The sequence below is a fragment of the Chelonia mydas genome, chromosome 4 (assembly GCF_015237465.2).
Source record: "Chelonia mydas isolate rCheMyd1 chromosome 4, rCheMyd1.pri.v2, whole genome shotgun sequence".
NCBI classification, from domain to species: Eukaryota; Metazoa; Chordata; order Testudines; family Cheloniidae; genus Chelonia; species Chelonia mydas.
Genome location: NC_057852.1, coordinates 58302763 through 58328212, shown reverse-complemented (window position 1 = coordinate 58328212; position 25450 = coordinate 58302763). Strand labels below are relative to the sequence as shown.

General features: G+C 40.9%; 1 protein-coding gene across 9 annotated transcripts in view; it reads left to right on the top strand.

The window, feature by feature from the left end:
* Positions 1-25450, top strand: part of LRBA (LPS responsive beige-like anchor protein) — a 549006-nt gene that overhangs the window by 362600 nt on the left and 160956 nt on the right. For all 9 annotated transcript variants that reach the window (XM_043545801.1, XM_043545802.1, XM_037897376.2 and 6 more), the window contains exon 44: positions 2591-2703. In XM_043545801.1, the coding sequence (XP_043401736.1) occupies positions 2591-2703 (113 nt within the window). The remainder of the gene's footprint in view (positions 1-2590; positions 2704-25450) is intronic.

Here is a 25450-nt window from a genome sequence, read left to right as displayed (position 1 = left end):
AGTGTTAGATTCACTCCTATGTGTAAACTTTCTAAAAATAGACCTTTTCCCATGCAGCTTTATAGATCATATTTTTTTCAAATTAAAACATTTCAGTGATGATCCAAGTTCCCCTAAAATGCATTTTCTTTATAATCAGAGGAAGAAAAGTTTACATTGAACTCAACTTGAACAGGGTAGCCGAAAGTGCAGAAGGTCCTGGCAGCAGTGGAAAGGCAGAGAGGAGATAGTGGCCTCTTTACTATTACCATTCTTTTTTCAATACTCTCAAAACTATCTAGTTCTACCTATGACAAAACAGGCTCACCTAATCCGAAGGTCTACACATGACTGCAATCTCCTGTTTGTTGATGAATCATGAACACTCAGTTGGAGAGACTGAATGCTCCCATGGGCAATAAATGTCATTGTTATTTGGAAAGGGTTTGCCAAGTTCACAACCACTGCAGTCCTGGGAGGCCAATCATCTCCTCCCACAGTTGATTTATTCCTCAATCAGGGAGCTGATCTAACCCCTGCTCTAGTGTCTGAAATACTGCTTACCTATGCTTAGTATATGCTTCATTTAGTATATCTCATTCCAGTAGATTCCAGCCAGGACTTAATGCAAGACACTATGCTGAAGTAAGTTGTCAGGGATAAAAGAATAGTACATCATTAGAAGAACACAGGCTGGGACAACTATGTGGAATATTATTTTCTCAAATATGTTGCTCTCAAAGTATTATGAAACCGCTCAATTCTCAGTCGCCATTATTTGTGGCTTAGACTACACTGAAAAACCTGCTAGCATAGCCCCAGACCTAGATAGTATGGAAATAATGGCTAGGAATAAACACCTCAACTCCTACAAAGCACATTTCATAAATCAGTCTGTCCTTAATTAATCGTTGCCTCACAGATGCCAAGATGCTGGCAGCTTTTATAAATAAGAGGATTGAGTTGATTTCATTGCAAGCTTCCCATCCAAATGAGATGAGTTGAACCCTTTCCTAAGGCAAACTAGCTTGGGATCCATGACACAAATTTTTCGCATCCAGTGAATGATTCCATGCACCAGAATCCTTACTGCTGAGGAAAGGGGTTGTAATGAAATATCGAGAGAGCAAAGTGAGGTAGTGATACCTGTTGTTTAACCTAGAAGGAGTAAAAAAGATAATGTTGTGGAACAAAGGGAAGGCTAAACTATTCATGTTTGGGGTAGCAAGGCTCTCTTTACCTGTATTAAACACACACCTACACCCATCAGGCAAGGTGGCATTTCAAAAGGCCTGAATCTGGAGCTTGGCTATGGACCGGGCTGTGCCTGTCTATAAGAGTGGGCTCTGGAAGCTCCAATATCCTGACCAATGTACACCTACTCCTTCCCGAGGCAACCTGGAGGTGGTATTGTGTGAAGCATCCCATTCTGCAAGAAAGAGATTAACAAAGTTGAGAGAGTTCATAGAAGAACAAAAATAATTTTCTATGGACTTTGAAGGGAATGATTAATAAGGAAATAGTAAGAGCTATATACATATTTAAATGTGTAAATATCGTTGGGAAGAATATGTAATGTGGTGTATTTGTGTTATTGTTGGGGTAATGGGATAAAACCAAGAAAAGAAAATTTAGGCTGAGTATTAGGAACCATTTCCTGACAATGAGATAGATTAGGCTGTGAAATACTCACCCTGGGAAAGTGGTAGAAACCTGTCACTTGAGACTTTTGAAAGAAGACTGGACAAAACACTAAAAAATGTATTGTTGGAAGGAATCTTACATTGGCAGGAAGATGGTTTGAATTATCTAACTTTTATGATTCAATGAAAAGCAAAGACTATACTTTCATGATATATAAACATAATATCATATCTAAAACTTTGCAATGTATCCATCAAAAAAAGAACTAGAAACAATTTTGGTAGCATATTTTGTTTTCACCAGTTTAGTTCAACTGATAGATTAAATTAAGCACAAATATAGAAATGAAACTTAAATACTTCAGGCCACATTTTCCAGTCTGTTTTTAAGTGTTCATATGGTCAGTGGAGAATTCCCTTTATTCATGTGAACTTTCTGATGATGGAAAGTTGGTGGATGTGACTTTATCTTGTGCCAGTGTCATGCAGCTCAAAATCTAAGATCTGCACCTCTTCCTTCTCCAGTGCACCCAAGTGTTGCACAACTGGAATGGAGAATCTGCCACTTTATTTCTATGCATAAAGGTCATTGGCCTTTTCTATTCCTATAGTCAGTTCAGTTTAGAGTAGCCTAGGAGATTAGATTATAGATCTGTACAAAAACCAAAAAATAAAAAGATACATATAAAACCGAATGCATTTAACTGTCACTTTTTATAGCGTGCAAGAGAGTTGACAATTAAAATTGAATGAACTGCAATATTTAAAATGGAATACTGGCAATCCAATAAAACTTTTTCATATCCTTTTCAACAAAGAAAATTCAGACATTGCAATTGTAAAAGATTTATAATAAAAAAGCATTTCTTGTGGTGGTTATCAAATTATATAATAAATCATATCTCCAGGGTCAGTATTTTGTTTAACTCTATTGCCTTTAAATAAAGTGGTGTTTCTGTTTTCACCAGGACGTACTTACAATGACTTAAATCAGTATCCCGTATTCCCCTGGGTTATCACTAACTATGAATCAGAAGAGTTGGATCTTACGCTTCCTAGCAACTTCAGGGATTTGTCAAAGGTATTTGTCATCAGAGATGATAAGTTTTCAGTAACTGTCACACTAGCTTACATTTTTTGTACATATCTTTTTCCATGTTTGTGAGATATATTAATACTGTTAAATGCACAACCATTAGCAGAATATCATATTTACACACAGGTACTGCTAATAGGTAGAGGACCAACTGTGTTTTATGGGAAAATGAGTTATTGATATGCATAGTTTCCACTGATACCATTTTAAGACTATTTTTAATAGAAGATGCCTTCAGTTATAGAACATACATGCAATTAGTTTGAACATTTTTTTTTTAACTTAGAAACACAAACAGAGAAAAGCATGGATTGTAAGGACTAAAGATCAGCCAAGTCCATTCATTGTGTTTTTGATGAAAATCCCTTCTTCTTAGTTGGTAGATCCTGTGATGGTGTTATGCCTTAAGTATTTCCTGGGTCACATCCTTATTCCCAGTGTGTAAATAAACTATTTTCTCTGTCCCTTTAGGTACCATAAGTACCTACTATAATGAAGCTAACTTTTTTTCTCTCCGGAGACAACTTTGTCAATTCGATATGCCTTTCTTCATACAACTCTTCCTCCATACCCATAAATTAGTCTTGCTGGTTTTTTTGTACTTGATTCAAACTGTTAAGGTATTCTTTCTTAAGTGAACGATGTGGGTACAATATTGCATTTTACAAATGTGGTCTCATTAAGCTTTATTCAGTGGAGTCATTATCTCTCTTGTTTTATACTTGCTCTCTCCATTTATTTCAGCCTCATGGACGATATGATTTATTTGCAACTTCCATACACTAGACCATAACTTCCATATGGTAGTATAGTATCCTAAGCTGGTTTTCTGTGTGTCATGGTTTCATAGGACTGACTCAAAAAATTCTAATTTTATTTAAATTGCTAGTGCATTAGTTTATTGAATGTCTTGGTGAGAGCTAGGTAAAAACCATCCCATTATCCACTGCCCTTCATTCAACAAAGTTTTGTCATGTCTTCAAAAGAATTCTGTCAGATGATTCTGATCATAGCCACTGCTGGATATCACTTAATTTACTTGTAGAACAGTTAGTATGGTTTGCTACCATTATTATATTTAGAAATTTACACTAAGAAGTAAGTATTGAGGGATTCTGTGGGGCCTTACCTTGTGATTTCGTGTGCACATATGAGCATTGCTGGAGTTTTAGCTGGTGAGGGGTGTGTGTGTGTGTGTGTGTGTGTTTAAATTCTAATTTTAGCTTGCTGATGTTTATATTCCATAACATTTTTCTAAATGTGAAAGTTTATAGATATTTTTCAGTAAAACTTCTTGGGAAATATTTCTTATATTACTCCTACCTACAATGCCAAAATTATACACTACTGCCAATTTGGAAAAATACTAGTGGGAAAAAATGATGTTCAGTTATGACACTCAGGAGAATGAAATGCAAACTCAGGGATGGATTTAAAATGGCATTCCACAACTTTATTAACATTTTAACTTTAAGCCAGCTCCTTCCCCACCTTTTCATGATCCTAAATTTCAGATATTTACTTGGGTTCAGTGTGCTATTAAAAGCCTTTATGTAATACAAATTATTATTAATAATAACAATGCCATATTAGCAGCATTCAGAGTAGGCCTCTAACTGCTAGGATTTGACTACCTCCTAATCCTCTGTCCTTCGTACAAGGAATGACAGTACACATAAGAGGTGTACTGCTATGAATTAAGGTCACCTTTTTGTTCCTGGAAGCTAATAGGGTCCAGGAGTTACTACATAGGTTCTTACTCATGTTTACCCTGGGATCTGGTGCCTTTGAGCCTCTGACCTGTACTGGATAGTAGTCAGAAGTTACTATTCTTCTTTGAGTAGTATCCCTATGGGTGCTCCACTGTAGGTGTCTGTGTACCTCTGCGCCTGTAATCAGAGATTTTTGGTAACAGTGTCCCATTGCCCTCATGTGCCCACATGTGCCCTCCCTCCCTCTGGTCTGCCTCTTAGTACTGCATGGGGGAACCCCACTCACTTCCTTCTCTACGCTTTTGGCCTCAGATAGAATGAGAAGTCCTCCCTTCCTTATCTGTGTCATTAGCATAAGTAGTGTTTGTTTTGTTACCTTTGTTCTCCTTAAAAGTAGTTAGGCTAGTGATTATTTTATTTTATTCCTTTGGGATATTATAATTAAAAAAAAAAAAAAAGAAGCCACCAGCAGACTCCCCCCGGAAAAGCTTGTAAAAAGAGCTCCTCTGAGCAACTGGCCAGCCAGAGGCGTTTGCCAGTGTGGCCATCTCAGCACCGATCCAAACACATGGTTCCGAGTAAAAGCGGCCACCTTGGTAGATACCAGCAGCTCTGAAGCAGGCACCCAAAAATGGACCTCTTGCTGTGAGCTCTGCTTTGTGGCACCGTTCTGGTCCCTGGAGAGGGCTTCCGCAGTCATGCTCTGAGGCTGGCAACCCTACTGCCCCTTAAGGAGAGGGGACAATTACCATACCATCTCTAAAAGAGCGACACAGAGAAACCTTTTGGTACCAGGTGAAACAGAATTCCCATCTAGGAAGTGTTCTGCACCGTCCCAACCTTTGATACTGACAACATGCTACAGACACTCCTCTGTGGTACCACATGAGCCCATGGTAACACACATGCTCTGGTTCTCTGGAGACCTGTGGCCTCAGTACCCAGGGAGGGACAATTACCGTACCATCTCTAAAATAGTGGTACCAACAAACTTTCTGTACTGGGCACAGCAAAACTTTCATTTAGGGAGTGCTCTGTCCGACTATCGGTACTGATAACATAACACGGACACTCTGTGGTACCAAATGAACCCATGGTACTGCATGAGCTCTGGTACCCTGGAGACATGATGATTAGGGAAGAACCACAATCCCCATTACTTGGTACCAGAACCCCGGTATCAAGCGCATCCCAGCACCCAGAATCGCTCTTGACACCGGGCTGTATGCTTCCAATACCCCAGTCAGTGCCACCTTTACCCTGACGAATCTGACACCGGCCAGGAGGAAATCATTTCTCTGGCCCCTCATCATGGTCCACTACAAGGGTCCTCCCCAATTCCATCAACAAACCTACAATCATGCTACGGGCCCCCTGAGGTAAGGCCACCGCCCATGCCTGCCTTCCTCCCTCCCTCTCCCGCCCCAAGACCATATTGTAATTCTTGGGCGACATACACACACGTCACAATCATCCATGGTATCTCTCGGGGAGAGTCCACCAGATGGTTTGCTACAGCCTGGCTGTCCAGAGCACCTGAGTCAGCGCAGGAGAGAGCTTTTTCGGAACAGGAAAAAAGAACCCGAAGAGGGCTCTTCCCCTTCAGCACACTTCTCCTCATCTCTCCCAGATGAGGCTGTGCTGCCCACCCCTCATCACTAGGTGAACATTTTAAGAACTTTCTGGATCTTACCAAGAGGGTGGCAGACGAGCTGCAGATTCCCCTACAGAAGGTGGCAGATACACATCACAAGTTGGTGGAAATTCTTCACAGCACTTTCTCATCTAGAATTGTCCTCTCAATTAATGAAGTGATTCTAGATCCTACCATACTCATCTGGCAGACACCAGCCTCCATCGCACCAACCAGCAACAGAGTGTAAAAAAAACAACCAAACAAAAAACAACAACAACAACAAAAAAACAAACAAAAAAAACCCAACAACCAAAACCCTACATCTCTACCCAAAGAGGCAGACTTTGTTTTCAACATCTGCAACCCAACTCCATCATAGTGGATGTGGTTAATGCATGAAGCAAGCAACATAATGCCAAGTCAACTCCATACGATCAGGGTTGGCAAGATGGCATATTCGTCGACAAGATTACAGTTTAGAGTCATAAATTACCAAACTGACATGGCCAAATGAAATTTTATTAATTATGGGAAACCTAGTGTGTTTCTAGAACATTACTGGAAACACAAAAAGAACAGATTCAGGCTATTCTTAGAGATGGTCAGTTAGTAGTTCGACTGGTCTTAGAGACAGCACTGGATGTAGCTGTTACAGCTGCCCACCCAGTCTCCATGACAGTGGTACTGAGGCAGGTTGTGGTGTTTTTTTTTTTTGTTGGCTACTCCTCTCTATATTGACCAAAGAGCTACAGAATTCCAGTTTGAAGGGCCAAACTCTCTGCAGAGAAGACAGATTTTCTTTCCACATCCTGAAGGATTCTCAGACCATGTTACACTCCTTAGGAATCTACATGGTGGGACAGAAGAGAAGATATACCTCTCAACTGCACCACAGGTCACAATCTTCTCAATACCCACCATCTCAGTGCTGTTATGAGCCACAGTGTAAGAGGACCAGGGCTCAAAAATAGGAACAGTCTGCACTCCAGTCTGTGACCTCTCAAACTGCCTCTTATAAACACTTTGATGAGCTGGTCGAGGCCTGAATAATGATACCTTACAGCATCAGCTGCCATCTATACACCTGTCACGCCTCTCAGAAGTCACCTTGCCCTACTTCACAGCAGTTAGGACCACCTCTAAAGCAAGGAGATTGATTGATTTCTAGCCCTGAACCTACATTTCTAGCCCCCCTTCTTACAGCCCCCATTGGCCTGGAGTGGCGAACCACGGCCAGTGGGAGCCGCGATCGGTCGAACCTGTGGATGTGGCAGGTAAACAAACTGGTCTGGCCCGCCAGGGACTTTCCCTGAGCAAGCGGCGGACCGGCTTTGAGAACCACTGCTCTACAGGGCTCTGTGGTAGAGAAGGAAGGAACTTATGAGGAGAGGCTGAGGGAGCTGGGATTGTTTAGTCTGCAGAAGAGAAGAATGAGGGGGGATTTGATAGCTGCTTTCAACTACCTGAAAGGGGGTTCCAAAGAGGATGGCTCTAGACTGTTCTCAATGGTAGCAGATGACAGAACGAGGAGTAATGGTCTCAAGTTGCAATGGGGGAGGTTTAGATTGGATATTAGGAAAAACTTTTTCACTAAGAGGGTGGTGAAACACTGGAATGCGTTACCTAGGGAGGTGGTAGAATCTCCTTCCTTACAGGTTTTTAAGGTCAGGCTTGACAAAGCCCTGGCTGGGATGATTTAACTGGGACTTGGTCCTGCTTTGAGCAGGGGGTTGGACTAGATGACCTTCTGGGGTCCCTTCCAACCCTGATATTCTATGATTCTATGATTCTATGAAGTGAGTGGGGTTCGCCCGTGCAGTGCTAAATAACCTCGAGGCAGACCACGAGGGAGGGAGGGCACATGCGCGGGCTCAATGGGACACTGCTACCAAAAATCTCCGATTAGAGGCGCAGGGCACACAGACGCCTACAGCGGAGCATCCATAGGGACGCACATCTTGAAGAACCATCGTTACTGCACAAGGTGAGTAACTTCCTCTTATGAACTCAATTTATTGAACTTAATACTTTAAAATTGCTATCTTTTTTATTCCTTATTACTCTAAAACTGGGCCATCAGGGAACTGCAATGAAGGGAAAGCAACCCACCAGCCATCTTGCCAATCTTTCTGGGAGGGAAAAATTGCTTCCTGATACCCAAAACTGGTGATATGGAGTAAAAGGCAGCCATTTTGGGTAGTGGAAACTGGTTAACTTAGTGGGAAAGTTGGAAGAAAAAATGAGAGTTAATTGCAACCTGATTTCTTCAAATGTATATTCATTATGATGAGTTTTAATTATATGGTAAGTGTACAGGAAAAGGAACCAGTCAGTTTATAGCAAAAAGAATCTAAAAAAGGTGAGAGGCACAGGAGAAAATATTTTTAAACATCTTATTTTTCCTTTTATCCTATGTTGTCCTGTTTTAAGTTGTTTAATTAATTAACTGAGTACCGATCTGCTTGAAAATCTCAAGAAAAGTCAGTCTTTGACTACAGATTATGTGCTGTAAATTTAGGGAAGATGCACTCTGTTCTTTGTACAAAACAAATAGGGAGGAATCTTTCAAGTGCAAAACTAAACCATTTTCAATGTAGAGGGATGTTGAAATTATTTCAAAACCAACCTGCATAAACCCCAAAAATTGTGATTTAAGGGTACAGTTAAAAGAAATCCAAACGTATTGAGGTAAGAAACGCATAGTTAAAGCACTGAAACAAGCTTAATTCTGCACTGTAGTGATGCCATGCAATAATCATGTGATTATGATTAAGCCATTTTAAATATTTTAGATTCCTGATTAAATTGAATTGACTTTTAAAGATGCATTTGATTTTTATCATATTTTCCCTTAATTATGTCACTGTAGTGCTCCTGTCCCAGTTTTCCCTGCCAGTGTTGTGAACCTAAGAGCCACTTATGTCAACTGGCAAAGGGCATACTCCACACACTGTTGTCAAAATATTCAGCCAAACAGTGACTTGTAAGGTGTCATGTAAAAACCGGTGGCATCAGAAATATCAAGAATTATAACATTCAAAAACCAGTTGGAGAACACTTCAATCTCTTTGGTCACTCGATTACAGACCTAAAAGGTGCAATTCTTCAACAAAAAAAACTTCAAAAACAGACTCCAACGAGAGACTGCTGAATAGGAATTAATTTGCAAACGGGATACAATTAATTTAGGCTTGAATAGAGATTGGGAGTGGATGTGTCATTACACAAAGTAAACTATTTCCCCATGTTTATTTCCCCCCTCCACCCCCCACTGTTTCTCAGACATTCTCGTCAACTGCTGGAAATGTCCCACCTTGATTATCGCTACAAAAGGTTCTCTCCTCCCCCCCCCCTACCCCCCCACCCCCCCCCCGCACTCTCCTGCTGGTAATAGCTCACCTTAAGTGATCACTCTCCTTACAGTGTGTCTGGTAACACCCATTGTTTCATGTTCTCTGTGTATATAAATCCCCCCACTGTATTTTCCACTGAATGCATCCGATGAAGTGAGCTATAGCTCACGAAAGCTTATGCTCAAATAAATTTGTTAGTCCCTAAGGTGCCACAAGTACTCCTTTTCTTTTTGCGAATACAGACTAACACAGCTGCTACTCTGAAAGAAATATCATTGTGTGATAGGGTGACCAGATGTCCCGATAAAATCGGGACTGTCCCAATTTTTAGTTCTTTGTCCCACGTCCCGACCGATGCACAGTCGGGATGCCATTTGTCCCGATATTGAGGCTTTGTCCGCTCTGACGGTGTTTTGTTTGTTTGGTTTTTTTTGCTTCGGTAACTCCGGCTGCTTTTTTTTTTGCTTCACCCATGTGTCCCAATATTTTGTCCCTTACATCTGGTCACCCTATTGTGTGCTGTATGTACATGTTGTGAATAAAGTTATGTATATTTTCTGGAGATCTGTTTTGGAAGCAGTTGATAAACAAGCCTGCCCTTGACAAAGGAATGTAGATTTCTGTCTGCCTGGCTTGTTTACAAGTGAAGGACAATGAAAAAACATTTATATCTAGAGTAAACAAAGTGGTTAAGCCAATTGAAAAACCAAACTGACCTGAGGATGAGAAAGGGACTTGGTGCCTGAACAAGCAGCAGGGGAGTGGATTTTTTTCTAGAGTTACTTTTCAAAGAATACATTTCAAAGGGTTTCTAGACTTTGAAGAAAAGGGACTCTCCTATTATCCATCACAAAGGACAAAGAAATCAGCACCTTCTGATTCTGTGAATGGTGGATCCTACTGCCTGAAGGGCTGGACATGCTTGTAGCTTGATGTAAGTGAGAAAGATGCTTAGGGAAAGATTGTAACTTGCTAAAGTTAGACACTAGAAAGTGTGGGGGTTTTTTTTGTTGTTGTTGTTTTGTTAACTATACCTGTCCCTATTTTTCTCTTGCTTAGGATCACTTAAATATATGTTCTTTATTAATATACTTATTCTTAGTTTTACTATAAAGCATCTCAGTACTGTGTAATAAGGCAAAGTGCGTGTCCTTAGCTGGGCTAACAGGCCTGTGTGTGTGTCTGTATATACTGTATTTTTGGATGCAATGGACTTAATTTCCATGAGTGTCCAGTGGGAGGGACTGGATATTACAGAATGATGTCTAGGGGAACTTGAGAACTAGAGTTCACTGAATGTTACATACAAGGTGAAGTTTAGATAGGCAGAGTCTTGGGGAGTTTGCTGGTAAGGTTGACAGAGTATAGTAAAGAGCTGTCATATAGTTTAAGCTCCAGCAATGCCTTCTCTTGCTAAGGTGGAGCAGTGACACAGTGGCTTATTGTTCTGGGTTCCCTGTGGCAAGTGTTACAAGTGTCACCTCAGTCTGCGGTGAAGCCAAGGTAGAAGTGCCATGAGAAACTTTTCAAGTGCTGAGAAGTGACAGTTGGACACTACTCTGACACTCAGAACTCTGGTTTCAGAGTAGCAGCTGTGTTAGTCTGTATCTGCAAAAAGAAAAGGAGTACTTGTGGCACCTAACAAATTTATTTGAGCATAAGCTTTCGTGAGCTACAGCTCATTTCCTCGGAGCACATGATCAGTCTCTCTCATACCACTGAGTTGTTACAACCAATAGATTATTCTCATGCAAATTAATTACAGAGGAAAGGGTGGTGATTGGTTGAGTTACCTCTGATGCTAGAAAGGCAAATGCAAGAATTACATGAACCTCTCTGTAGCCTATATAATCATAGAAATTGATACCAGTCATTATTAACTTCTTAATTATAACCTAATTTCTTCAACTATACCATATGCTCAATATTTCAATTAATTTTAACTATATGGAAAATGTCTGTTTTTCCATTAAGATAATTTGGCACAAAGAAAAAACTGGCAAAAATACTAAATTTTTTAAAGGGCCAGGTTTTTAATTAGTCTTTAATTCATAAACTGACAGATTTACTTGTACATTCTCAGAAAATTCATTTTGTACTTAAAGTACTGTAAGTTTGGGAAGGATAGAGTGTATTTTTCTTAATAAAATATAAGTTGAATCCCTGCATTTAAGTGCAAAATGGAACTTATTCTTAACAATGGCATCATGGCCAGTGCTTCTATAACCGTGGTCAGAGAACTGAAAGATCTCATTTTATTGTCATGTGTCCATCATGCTTACTTGTTTTCCATTTCAGCGTTGACCTAATGAGTAAGGTTGTGCCTCCTGAGGGACTTTTTTTTACTTTTCCAGCATAAAAGTATTGTAAAACTCCCCAAACTGGGTAGCTGAGGACTTCTCAAGTATGGAAAAATCCCTAAGGAGCATAAAGTCAGCACAGTCAGTCACTATTCCTCCAGTATAGAGGGGTTGTATCCGAAGGAAGTGTATTCTGAGAATAGGCAGCTAGTGTCCCTTTGGAGGCTATTACCTGCCATTGCAGCTTAAAGCAACCCTAAAGCTACTCTAACTTATGCTGGGCACTATACTAGCCCCCATCACTCTTAGGCAGTGTTTCCCAAACTTGGGATGCCACTTGTTCAGGGAAAGCCCCTGGCGGGCCAAGCCAGTTTGTTTACCTGCCGCGTCCTCAGGTTTGGCTGATCACAGCTCTCACTGGCCACGGTTCACTATGCCCAGCCAATGGGGGCTGTGGGATGCGGCGCAGGCCAAGGGACGTACCGGCCACCGCTTCCCGCAGCCCCCATTGGCCTGGAGTGGCGAACCGCGGCCAGTGGGAGCCGCGATCGGCCAAACCTGCGGACGCGTCAGGTAAACAAACTGGCTTGGCCGCCAGGGGCTTTCCCTGCACAAGCGGCGTCCCAAGTTTGGGAAACACTGCTCTTAGGGATCACGCTTGATTATGCATTGAGTGATGGTATGGTCTGTTTACTTTTGGTGAAAGTGATGATGAAGATTGTTAAATATTTTTTTAGCCATGGGTAAACCAAAGAATTCTCTCCCTGGTTGGATGGCCAAATGATACAAGTCCAAAAGGAATGGATGTCTTGAGTACTAGGCATACCTCTTAACTGTCCTGGGTATAAGCATTTGAGAATATTTTAAGAAATAATCCCAAAGGATAATAAAACAGATAGACATGCTATCTAGGAAGATAGTAATGTGTTAATTAAAACAGAAAAAGTAAAAGTAGTCTTGTTCATGTTGTAAGCCCACTTTCAGGCAACATATTAAATTCTTAGTAACATTTTACCCTTGAGTGGTGATTTATTGCCATTGTCTCCCATTCACTATTTGGATAGCATGTGTATGTATATACCTAACATGCATCTTCCTTTACCTTAACTGCTGTTGATCAGACAACACTTCTTTATCTGTTAAATTTTAAGTGCTGTTTCTGATGAATGCCAGTGCTTTTGGTGTGCTCTGCAAGAGATACAGCAAGAATGAATATGCCATCTATATGTCACAGATACAGTAATTCAGATTTTGGTTGCTGTATAGATGTTTCTAGCTGCATGGCCCACATATAGGTTATATTTTGAACCTTTTCTTTCTCTCTGGTGGTAGGTTCACAGTAATTGATCAAACAACATTAACCAGCAGCATATTGTTAACAACCACTATTTTACTGGAAGATAATGTGGGAAGACAGTACATTATGGATCTTACACGACATGTCATTCTTTTAATTTTGGGAAGGAAGATTAAAAATCAAAGCATAAATTATTTTTTACTATTAAGAACTTTTAAACTGTTAAAGACTTTTGAAAATATTTCAAGTTATGGGGTTCTAGTAACACTTTTCATTTAACATTCACATGGTTTTAACAAATAACTACAAACATTCTGAAGTTGTATTTTGATACCAAAAAATAAAAGAATAAACAAGGTAAATTTTTGTTAAAACAGCAGAACAAATAAAAATGCAAGCTTTGGGCAAAGATTACCTGAAGAAGGGATATTTTTGACCTCTTCTATATTGTAAAAGATTTATTGGTCCATAAGAAGTTATTAGTTACCTTTTTTGTTTTGTTTTGTACATCTACACTATTGAATTTATAGTGTTAGTTTGAGTAATGCACTGAAATAATTGTAGTTTAAAATGCGAAATAATATATCAGTCAGTGGATTTATGTTCAAAACACTTCTATTTTTTGGCAGTAAAGTATGTATAGTACACTGTTTATATTTATTACCTATTGTATCCATGCCTAAATATTATAACTTTAAATGTTTGTCACTTTAATTGACAAACCTAAGGTGATGGCCTTGTTTATATATTAACTAGTTCTGCACAGTTAGTACAGATTTAAATAACTGCAATGTATAGGTTAAACCCACACTTTATATAAGCAGCTTCTGATGACATTGTTTTGAACATCAGTCGCACAATGATAAACCAAAGCAACTGAAATGGATTGTGGTTAATATTACTGTCAGTGTTGCGAATACTCCTGACAAATACCAGCAACATACCACCCTTCAATTATTCCGCTCCAACTTGAGTGTTTATTTCTTAAGAGGCGATTATGGTTAGGAATGGACATTACATATTTTATTTATAAGCAGAACTTATTTTATTTATGTAGCATATAGTGTTTTACAGCAGAATGATTCCCATCTTCTATATTACTTCCATCATCCCAAAGTACATTTTTTCCTTTTCCTCCTTTAGTTCAGGCTATAAATTGTGATGTGCCCCTGGGCTTGGGATAGAGAGAGAATATAGAAATAACTGCTACTTGGAAAATTCTAAGATACCAAAGGAGGACTCTTTATGGATGAAAATCCACCCTAAGTGTTTTTAAGATCCTTAATGCACAAGTAAGCTGTGCTGTTGATAACTTCTTTATGTAGTACACAGTGCTTTTGTAAGACTATAAATTTACCTCATTAGAGGAGGATTATTAAAGCTCTCTTAAATCCTCATATGTCTTCACTTCAGGTGCATGTGTACATCATAATGTTTTACTCTTTTTTTAATCATTTTCATGCAGTATGGGATAAATCATCTTATTTAGATATCTGCAATTTTTGTATTTTATAGTGGGTGCAATAACTTCTGTTCCATCCAAGTGTACCAAAGCAACAAATAGCTTTCACATTCAGTGAACTGAGGTGTTTAATTGGTATGTGGGAGCCGCGGATAGAAAAGTATACTTGGACGAGAAGTAATAGATTTTTTGGTGACAGGTTGTACCTGTCCCATTGTCCTAGCATAAAATTCAATAATGGACATTTCTCTTTGATGCTATGTCAATGTCAATCCCACTATAGGTGTAGTGTGTCTCAAGTGCATGAGGTCGAATTCTTCTGAACACCAGTATCAGTCAGGGCTGCACATGTGCCCTGTGCTTCCTCATGTTCCTGTGTGAGGGCATAAGGGTTGGAGCAGCTGTGACCCTCCCTTCATTCCCTCTTACCACTCGTGGCTGTGAAATATGACATCTAGCAAATGCCTAACCCACTTCTTTTCTTGGAGACTTGTGAAGAAATCTTCATCTTCACACTCCATTTATTTGGACAATTCCCATCTCCTCACCCCCATTCCCGAAAAAGGGAAGAAAAGTTACCAGAGACTCCTACTCCACTGAACACTTCTGTGTACAGCAGAGCAAGGGGCTCGTGACAACTGCCACATCTAATGGCAAATGCCAAACCCTTAAAGTTCTCTTCTGCCTAGGGGAGAGCTATATCCCAGAAGGTGCTCAGTGCGCAAGTCCTTCTCTGTCAGGTTCTGCAAATTCAGGGATGCTTGGCTCAAGCAACATTTGCCAGAACATTCCATACAGGTCATTTCAGACCCAGAGGTGACTGTTGCTATTCAGGCAAGCCTAATAAACCAACTTCAGCCAGTGCTCCTTTGCACATACATCACACCCCGGGATTGGGCAGTGAAAAGAATATGGAGAGCTCACCCTCAGAGCCAGAGACTTCAACACTGACCACTTCAACATCTGCGAAATCTGCAGCATCAGAAACCTTAGTAATGACAGCTTCAGCTCTGGAACCTGCACTGACTGCTGTTGTGCTAGCACCCCAGGCAGTAAAATCAATACCTATCCCTATAAATAAAGATGATGCTCACTCATGGAGACAGATGGAGCCCAAATACAGCTCAGATGTGAAGGGAATCCCAGAAGGAGGAGACACAACATCACTCCTCAAAGGACAGATCATCTGAGTCCTCGCCCAGCCTGGGAATGGCACAGTGAATGAAAGACTTGGTGCTGACCTGGTGCTGAACATGATGGACCCTACCAAGGTCCCAAGATACATGCTAGAGGAATCTAGAAGAAAAGATACCAGGGACCTCCAGAGTTGTTTCCTGTGCTGAAGAGATGGCCAGCACTGGAACCGGCCCCAGTGTCATACCATCTGACAGCACCACCATTCAAAGAGGAAAAGTAGGCTTAGTTGCCAGCGTTGAGGAGAGATCCCTTCAGAGAGTTACACCACGGAGGGCACCAGGTAGCTGTCATTCAGAACTCTGTCCCAGATGGGGCATGAGTGCCACTAGTCTCAACCAGGCCAACCCCCATACGTCATGCCACCTTGGACATAAGGGCCTTACTGGGGACCATCATCAGGCACATCCAGGAGCAGATCCCCCTCCCACATTTCTATAAAGAGGAGGCGATCCGATTCCACAGTGGCATCGTTAACCAAACCACCCACAGTTTAACCAAAGAGGCCCTCCAGGAGAAAGAGAGATCTGTCTGTCTTCACTCAAAAAATTGTCCTCATTGCCAGATGACACAATGACACCAGTCCCGGCACTGGTGATAAATAGCTTTAAAGCATTTCGGGATTTCCCGTCACACATTGTGGAGACATCGGAAAGAGAAATTCCACCAACTCTTTGTTATCTTGAGCACCACAATGCTGGCTAATATTGACTTCCCTATTAGAGAGGGGATCCTGGAACTGGCCAAAGGATTGTGGCAAACACTGGCCACTCTTCCTCCCACTGTGAAAAGAGTGGAGAAGAGATATCAGGTGCCCCCAAAGGGCTTTGAACACTCTTATGCCCATCCAGACTCAGATAATCTGGTGGAGCCCAACTATACATCATGTGGTAAATAAGCAAAGCAAAAGATTTACATACGCTTCATGCTAAGTAGTTTAGGAAACACAAAAAAGAATATTCCACCCCAATCACCTTACATGATAATGGAATTATTATCTTAACAGCAAAGCATGTGACCAGTTCACCAGAGATGTGCTATCTACAAAATTAAATGATTTGCACAAACCAGTCCATATCCCAAGTATAAATTATCTATTTACATGTTCATCTTTAAAAGCAGCAACATCCACGAACAAGAGCAAAAACAATTTTGTAGTAATAACTCTAGTAACTGTGTTTCTTTGAGATGATGGTGTCAGTGAACTCTATTGTCCATGATGGGAAAAGGAATGATTTTTTGTAGTTCACTAAAAGGCCCAGCTGAGAGAAGAGGAAGAGAACACAGCTGTCAGGGATGGTCTAGATAACACTTAGTCCTGCCATGAGCCTCTCAAAGTCCTAGCAAGGGAGTTGCAGCTAGCAAGGGAGCCTACATAAGAAAAAGACCCAAAAATTGGGACTGTCTCTATAAAATTGGGACATTTGGTCACCCTGTCAGTGGGCCACATTGTGCCATAATAGGTGAAACAAAATTTCCCATTGATTTGAAAAGCAAGTTTTGCTTAAATATTGATGGCATAATATGGTCCAACGCATTTTCAGGACTATCTAGTGCAGAGGGGGGCAAACTACGGCCTGTGGGCCACATCTCCTTCGCAGGACCTTTCCCTCTGGCCCCCGAGCTCCTGCCAGGGAGCAGGGTCCGGACAGGCTTGCAGAGGAGCCAGCCCAACTCCCCCGCAGCGTGGTGAGCGGGGCGGAGACTAGCCCCTGGCCTCCCCTCTTCTGCTCCCCTCCCTGCCTCCCTTGTAGTCACAGTTCCCCCAGCACCTGGACAGTGTGGCTGCAGCTTCAGCTGGGCGGCACGGCTATAGCACGGCCAGACCTGGTGCTCCAGGGCGGCGCAGTCCGGGGAAGTTCCAGAGGGGGATGCAGGGGGGTGGTCAAGGGGCCTGGGCCCTGCTGCCAGGAACAGGGGCAGAGCAACCCAGGGCCCCCCTCCACCTCCAGCATGCTTGGCCCCTGTCCCCAGCAGCCAAGCCCAGACAAGGAGTGAGCCCTGCCCGACTGCCAGGGAGAGCAGCCAAATGAGCAGGGGAAACGCACAGGGAAAGGACTGAGCTCCCCTTTCCCCCATCCCACAGGTAATGTGGGGCAGGGAGAGCAGGGAGAGTTGGATAGGGGGTAGGAGGGCTCCAGGGGGGCAGTCAGGGGGTGGGGAGCAGGGGGGATTGGATAGGGATGGGCATCCCGGGGGGATGGTCGGGGGCAGAGAGCCAGGGGTGTTTTGGATAGGATGCAGGAGTCCTAGGGGGCAGTCAGGGGTGGGGAGTAGGGGTGTTGGATGGGGGTGGGAGTTCCAGGGGGCTGGAATGGGGGCGGGGGCCAGGCACAGCCTCGCCCAGCCTTCCCTACCCGGTCCTCCATACAATTTCTGTACCCGATGTGGCCCTAGGGCCACAAAGTTTGCCCACTCCTGATTTAGTGTCACTTCAAACATGTATCTGTGAGAGATACAAAGCTCACTGAAAAAATCATATTGATAGATCTAAAACTCAGTGGCTTTGGTACTGTTTAGATTATATTACATTTAATTTTAGAGTACGTTGAGATAGTGCTATGCCATTTTATCCATATGCAGTACATGAAAAAATATCCAAAGAGCCTGGATTTGATAAAAATGCTGATCACGGTCTGTTGGTTATTCTTGTCAGTTAGATAAAGGAGCTGATGAGAAATAGTTGTCTGCACCCTAAACAGTGCATACGAGTCTTAAATGAGCCCACTGGAGGCCATTTATCTGTGTCTCTCTTTACCAGGATAAAATAAAATAAATGTCTGAGTGAAAAATTCATTTGCATCTCAAAGTAACAGCAAGTTTGATGTAGAGGAATACCCTTGACTGGCTTTTATGTCTGGGCCTACACACATACTTGCATACACAGGAAGATCCTGTGTGGTTTCAGTGACCATTTATGTAATATGGTATTTTTTTTCTCCATTCTCTTTGTGAATTGTTTTAGTGTGGTGAGCTTTGGTATATATATTTTGTAGATGATACTTAATTATTCTCACTTGCATGTGAAACCTGTTTATATTTTGGAAATGATTGTAATATCAGCTGTACTTAATGTTTAACTGTTACCTTCAAGAATTACTTTCACTATTGTCTGTTTATGTCACACACACACACACTCTCACACCCTGTTTGTTGGACTGCAATGCTAGATACCAAATAATTCTTTGAGATACCTTTATTCAAAACCATATGTTATACCTGTAATCATGTGCATAATGATATGCCTGTGTCTTAAGGGAAGAAGTTTAAGTAGGTGGAATGTGAACAAATGGATACTCACTTGATTGGTGTCAGATGTTAAAGGTACATATCTCCAGTGATTGGCAAAGGAGGCAGCACAATTGCAAAAGAGCCATACTCTGAGGTAAAATAATTTGAGTACACTCACTTGTTATGCTAATCATGGGACAATTCCAATAGAGAATCCTAGAGTTATTCAAACCCAACAACCCTGCTAGCTCTCTAACAGATGGTGGAACTAATGTCCTAAGATTGGAGTCCTCTAAACTGACAGTAGTACTATGTAACTAAATTATTATCTGAGTATGATCTTTAACAAAACACGCCATAATAATGCTATTCAGGTAAAGAGGTGAGGGGAAGAAAAGGTACTATGTCACATACATGGTCACTGAAATAACCTCTCTTCTTTCTATGTAAGCAAATGTGGTTACACTCAGACACAAAAGCCAACCACGTGCAGTTGTCTATAGCAAACTTGCTGTTACTTTGAAATGCAAATTGTCCCACACACCTCCCGCTGCCTCAGGACATGGGGTCTTTGTCTGGCCTGACAGGAAAAAGGGGTTATGGCTCCTTTAAGGGTCCCTCCACCCTCGGGTTTGGGGGAAGAAGTGGTCAGGGAAGGGAGAAACATTACCTGAACTGATGGGCGAGCTGGTGAGACTCAGGTGTGCCATTGGCTTCTGAACATTCTAGGAAAGGTGTATATCCTATATCCCTCTGGCCTGAACCCGCTCTCATGCCTGGATTAGCAGCTGCCATCCCTAGGATTACATTGGACTGGGTTTTTTTATTTTGCTGTGGGCATTGTGCTAATCAAGTTTTTGATTAGTTTTTGACCTACCCAGTGGTCATCAGGTAAGTTTCAAGTTGTCACAATATAGTAAGTTGCTGATGTCCAGGGCAGGTACTGGGGGGGGCAGTTCCGTGGCAAACAGGAATTGGACATTCATAATGTTGTGGCCTAATAAAACCACACCCATCTTGTCTTTCTTCCTGCAGGTCCAGGACAATGAGTTTTTCATTCCAGTTATAGTCCTATTGACAACATTTTAAATGTCCAAACCCTTTTTTGGTGCTTAGCTTATATTAGTAACAGGAAAAAAAAACCAAAATGTCCTCCGATACTGCAACATAAACCTCAGCCAAAGCTTCCCCTGAGCTTGAATGTTCCAAAGGTATGAACTCCTGTGTAATAGCTCCCTAATTTCCTTCGATCCCAAGAAGTGTTCCCTCTCTGTTTGCCTTATCAGCATGACTTCAACACTTAATATCTGGGAACTAAATGTTAGGTTTTTGCACCTGATCCAAAGGTGACTTAACAAATAAAGCTCTGAATGTCTATACAGGATCTTAGTATAGACTGTGTTTTAACTGCGGAGTTATTATACTTTAAGGATTTGCTCTGTACTTATGCCGGACATTTCAATGCACCCAAAATAAAGTCAGTGCATTAGAAGACACTGCGATTAAGCACTACCAGCCTGCTCCAGAGCTTAATATAAATTAGGAGTATTCACAGCCACTGTGAATCAGACAGTATAGAATAACGACAAGAACTAAATATGAAATCACTGCTGATAAAATGTGTGGATGACAAAGATTGGCAGAATGGTAAATAGGGATGAAAACAGGGCAGTCAGAGAGTAGTCTGGTATGATTGGTAAGCTGGGCCCATTAAAGCAAAATGCATTTGGCTGTATTAAAACACAGATTTTTACAAGGAGGGGTAAGGAATGTAGGCCATCCTACAGAATGGGGGGGACTGTGTCTTGGAATGCAGTGACTCTGAAAAGGATTTAGGAGTTATAGGGTACAAGCATCTCAAGATGAGCTTCCAGTGTGATGCTGTGACAAAAAGGGCTAATGCAATGCTTCAGTGTGTAAATAGGGGAGTAGTGAATAGGAATAGAGGTGTATACCACATTGGTGAGGCAGATACTAGAATACTGTGCACAGTTCTGGCATCTACATTTTAAAAAAGGTGTTGAAAAATTAGGATGGTTGCAGAAAAGAGCCACAAAAGTGACTTAAGGGCTAGAGAACTTGCCTTACAGTGAGAGACTTAGAGATCTCAATCTGTTTAGTTTATGAAAAAGAAGATTGAGAGGTGACTTGATCACAGTGAATAAATACTGTAATTGGAGAAAATACTGGGTACTAAAGGGCTCTTTAATTTAACAGAGAAAGGCATAACAAGAACCAATGGCTGGAAGCTGAAGCCTCTCAAGTTCAAATGGGAAATGAGGCACACGTTTTTAACAGGGAGAATGATTAACCACCGGAACAAACTACCAAGGGAAGTGTGAATTCTCCATCTCTTGATGCAGATCAAAGGAAGTGATTGTTCTCCTCTATTTGGCACTGGTGAGGCCACATCTGCAATATTGCGTCCAGTTTTGGGCCCCCCCACTACAGAAAGGATGTGGATGTCGAGAGGGTCCAGTGGAGGGCAACGAAAATGATCAGGGTGCTGGGGCACATGACTTATGAGGAGAGGCGGAGGGAACTGGGCTTGTTTAGTCTGCAGAAGAGAAGAGCGAGGGGGGATTTGATAGCAGCCTTCAACTACTTGAAGGGGGGTTCCAAAGAGGTTGGAGCTCGGCTGTTCTCAGCAGTGGCAGATGACAGAACCAGGAGCAATGGTCTCAAGTTACAGTGGGGGAGGTCTAGGCTGGATATTAGGAAACAATATTTTACTAGGAGGGTGGTAAAGCACTGGAATAGGTTACCTAGGGAGGTGGTGGAATCTCCATCCTTAGAGGTTTTTGAGGCCCGGCTTGGCAAAGCCCTGGCAGGGATGATTTAGTTGAGGATTGGTCCTGCTTTGAGCAGGGGATTGGACTAGATGACCTCCTGAGGTCTCTTCCAATCCTAATCTTCTATGATTCTATGTTGTCTTCAAATCAAGACTGTATACTTTTTCTGAAGATGTGTTTGACCAAACACAAGTTATTGAAAAATCTCAATAATGAAAACCAGATAAGTGGTCTTGAAAATAAATCCTAGGAAGAACAAAGATCATACTTGGCAAATATGCTGAGAAGCATAACTCAACAGTGCAAAGAAGTAGATTTACAAAACTTCAGATAGTGGGTAAGATCAGGCAGAAATAGATGAAAAAATCAAGAGGAGAAGCAAGTTCAGGATCAGATTTTATTTTTTTAAATTTATGATCACTGGTCCTTGGACCAGTGCTTAGAGGCTTTCTGGTCTGCCAAAGTATTTCTAGCCTAAGTATGTAATAAGATATCAGATCTTGAAAAGAAGTGTATGTTGTTGTGCTTACTGTCTTCATATATTTTTTCCTGCCATTTTAATTCAGATGCAACTTTGGCAGCTTATATCCTGAGAATCACTACACTTAGAGACTAAAACATCCTAGCCATTATAGCTGGAGCACATTGTGGGTCAAGGGTTTGAATGGGTGGAGACAATGATCCTTTAGTAGCGTCTGATGCCCCCATAAGGGAGGACCATCATTATTTAATGCCCATCACCTATGACAGGTTCTGTGGCGGGTCTCCCTGGGGCCAAAGAGGTCTGCAAAGCAGAAATGAATCTTTTCCTTTCAAGAGTTATCCTTTCAGTTACATTTTTGAGTATGTTGATAAAGTTCTGGCCCTTTCTGTCTCCGTTGTCCTTGCCCCCCTGCCATTCATGATGTCTCATGCCATTTTGCAAACTCAGAATAAGTGTGAAATTGGAGAGACTCAAACTAACCAGTAAGAATATAGCCCAAATATTCTTAGAAAAAGCCTATTGATTAGAAGTTGTCTAATCTGTAGGGGTGATTCTAAAATCTTCAATAAAGAAAACGAAAACCTAATAGGTTGTGACATCGAGTACGCCCATGAAACCAATGTAGGAAGTAACAAACAAGTAAGCAGTGACTGAAAATTATTAATGAAAATCAGAAACTGAGATTAAGAAAAACAGGAAGACAAGAAAATGTTGTGAATACAATAAAAGACCTTGGAAAAAACACCTGGAAGAAATCAGATAATGTCAGCATACTTCAGAATACTCTTAAGGAAAACAGGAGTTCCAAGACTCAGAGGACACAGTTATAATGGGGTGACAAATGTTTTGCTTCAAGGACAGTGATAGTACTTACAAACAGAGAAAGCATTATGAGGAGACCAAAGAGTTTTCCATCTGGTACTACAGAAATATATTACAAGAAATAAAATCTTCACAACCATCCAAAATATATAAAATGAGGGAGACAGTTCTTGTTAGAGGATTCTGACATAACAGATGGAGTCATCAAGAGTAGAAATAAGTGAAAAAGATAGTTTCAACATGAATAACAGGTAGTCAACCAAATAACAGAAGAACTAGAAAAAAAAAAAAACCCGAGGAGTACTTTTGGCACCTTAGAGACTAACAAATTTTATTTGGGCAAAAACTTAAAGTGGGCTAAAACCCACTTCATCGGATGCATGCAGTGGAAAATACAGTAGGAAGATATATATATATATATATATATATATATATATATATACACATACAAGGAAAACAAGAAAAAATGGGTATTGCCATACCAGCTGTAACAAGACTAATCAATTAAGGTGGGCTATTATTAGCAGGAGGAAAAAAAACTTTTGTAGTGATAATCAGGATGGCCCATTTCAAACAGTTGACACCATTTGCAACAGTTGCAAACTGGACACCATTAAATTAGGCTTGAATAAAGACCTGGAGTGGATGGGTCATTACACAAAGTAAAAACTATTTCCCCATGCAAATTTTTCCCCTACTGTTATTCACACCTTCTTGTCAACTGCTTGAAATGGGCCATCCTGGTTAACACTACAGATAAATTTGTTAGTCTCTAAGGTGCCGCAAGTACTCCTCTTTTTTTTTTTTTTTTTTCTAATACAGACTAACACGGCTACCACTCTGAAAGAAGAACTAGAGAAACTATTAATGGAATAGATCAGAAAAAAGCTCCAGTTCAGATGGCCCGTAGGGGGGGTCCTAATATGATTAATGATGATATCACCTAATATGATTCTTGTTCATGATGAAGGAAAGCAGAAATACGTAGTCCTATGAATAAGAACACCTTTTCACTGGTCTAAAAATCCTGTACTACATTACGGACCATTGAATTGCTGGCCAAAAATCTTCAATTAGTGTTATTGCTGGCCAAAAATCTTCATTTAGCTAATTACTGTTGTCCCCCCCCCCCCCCCCCCCCCCCCTTCCTGGGAATTCATGGACCCCATTGGTTTCCAAAAATCAGTTTCTGGGAATATTTCTCCAAGAACCAGAGAGGCGAAGAGACTGTTAAAACACTATAATCACCTATTGTCTACAACAATTAATACTCTGGCCTCTAAATGTCATCTCATTGTCCTTTCAAATCCTTTGTGGATTTTAAGTAACCAAGACAAATGACCAGATTTCATGATCACAAATCCTCCAAATTTTGCCTCTGTAAAAAGTGTACAGTCAGTGAAACAAAAAGTGTGTAATTTCTTTAATAAGGAAAAACCTTACATTTCAGTATGAAAAGGAATCCAGTTATAAAAGTAATGTAAAGATGACACAGATGACATCAAAAGATGACATCCTTAAAATAAGGCTAGCTAAAAATCAAAACAAAGTATATAGGGAAGAAAGCCACTACATACCTTAACTAGGCATACTACCTTGTAAACCTTAAATCTGTTTAAATAGGACTTCAACGGTTCATTCTCCAAAGTGAATGTCTTCCATTATTTTTCTTTGTTATACTCTAGAATGTGTGCTTATGTGATAGACACCGTGAAAATTCTTATATTTGTCTAGATGAGAGAAGTGTACAAATAGCATTCTGATAATGGTCTTTGAGACAAGGCTTCTGTACCTGAAAATGCAGGCAAGATGTGCAACTGCTCTAATAAGTACAGCATGTAAAGCAGTAAAATCAACAGAAGATTCATAACTAATGAATACAGCAACACACCATAGTGCCAAGGCATATTTTAAATTAGCAAAACCACCAAATATCAGCACATTGTAATTGATTGTTTTTCAACAGTCCAAATCTGCTTTAGTCTATTTTAAAGGAAGGAAATTTAAAGTGATCCAAAGACTGGGATTTGCTATATTCAATTCTAGACCAAAAATTATGTTTAAAAAATACTGCTACACCAAGAACACTTTAAAAGTTTAATATTCCTGGGAAGACTGGAGTCTCCATGTTCCCATCATATGTAGCTTTTGTACGTACCTCTGGTTGAGCACAAGATCATTAACTCTTTTAAAATAAGCAAAACAAAAACTTACTTACCATATTTTTGCCTCTCCTCATACACTACTAGGAGTATCTGATCATTTAATCTACAGACTAAGATCTACTTCTTCTATTCCATCCATTGCAGCAACAAAGAATGGAATTACTGAGGATGAAGGCTATAGCTTTCAGTTTGTCATTTTTCTCTGATTTGTAGCTGGAGGGAAACCATGTTGGCTAGTGAGCAACTCTGCTCCCATCATTTCTGTTAGTACATTTACATAGCTT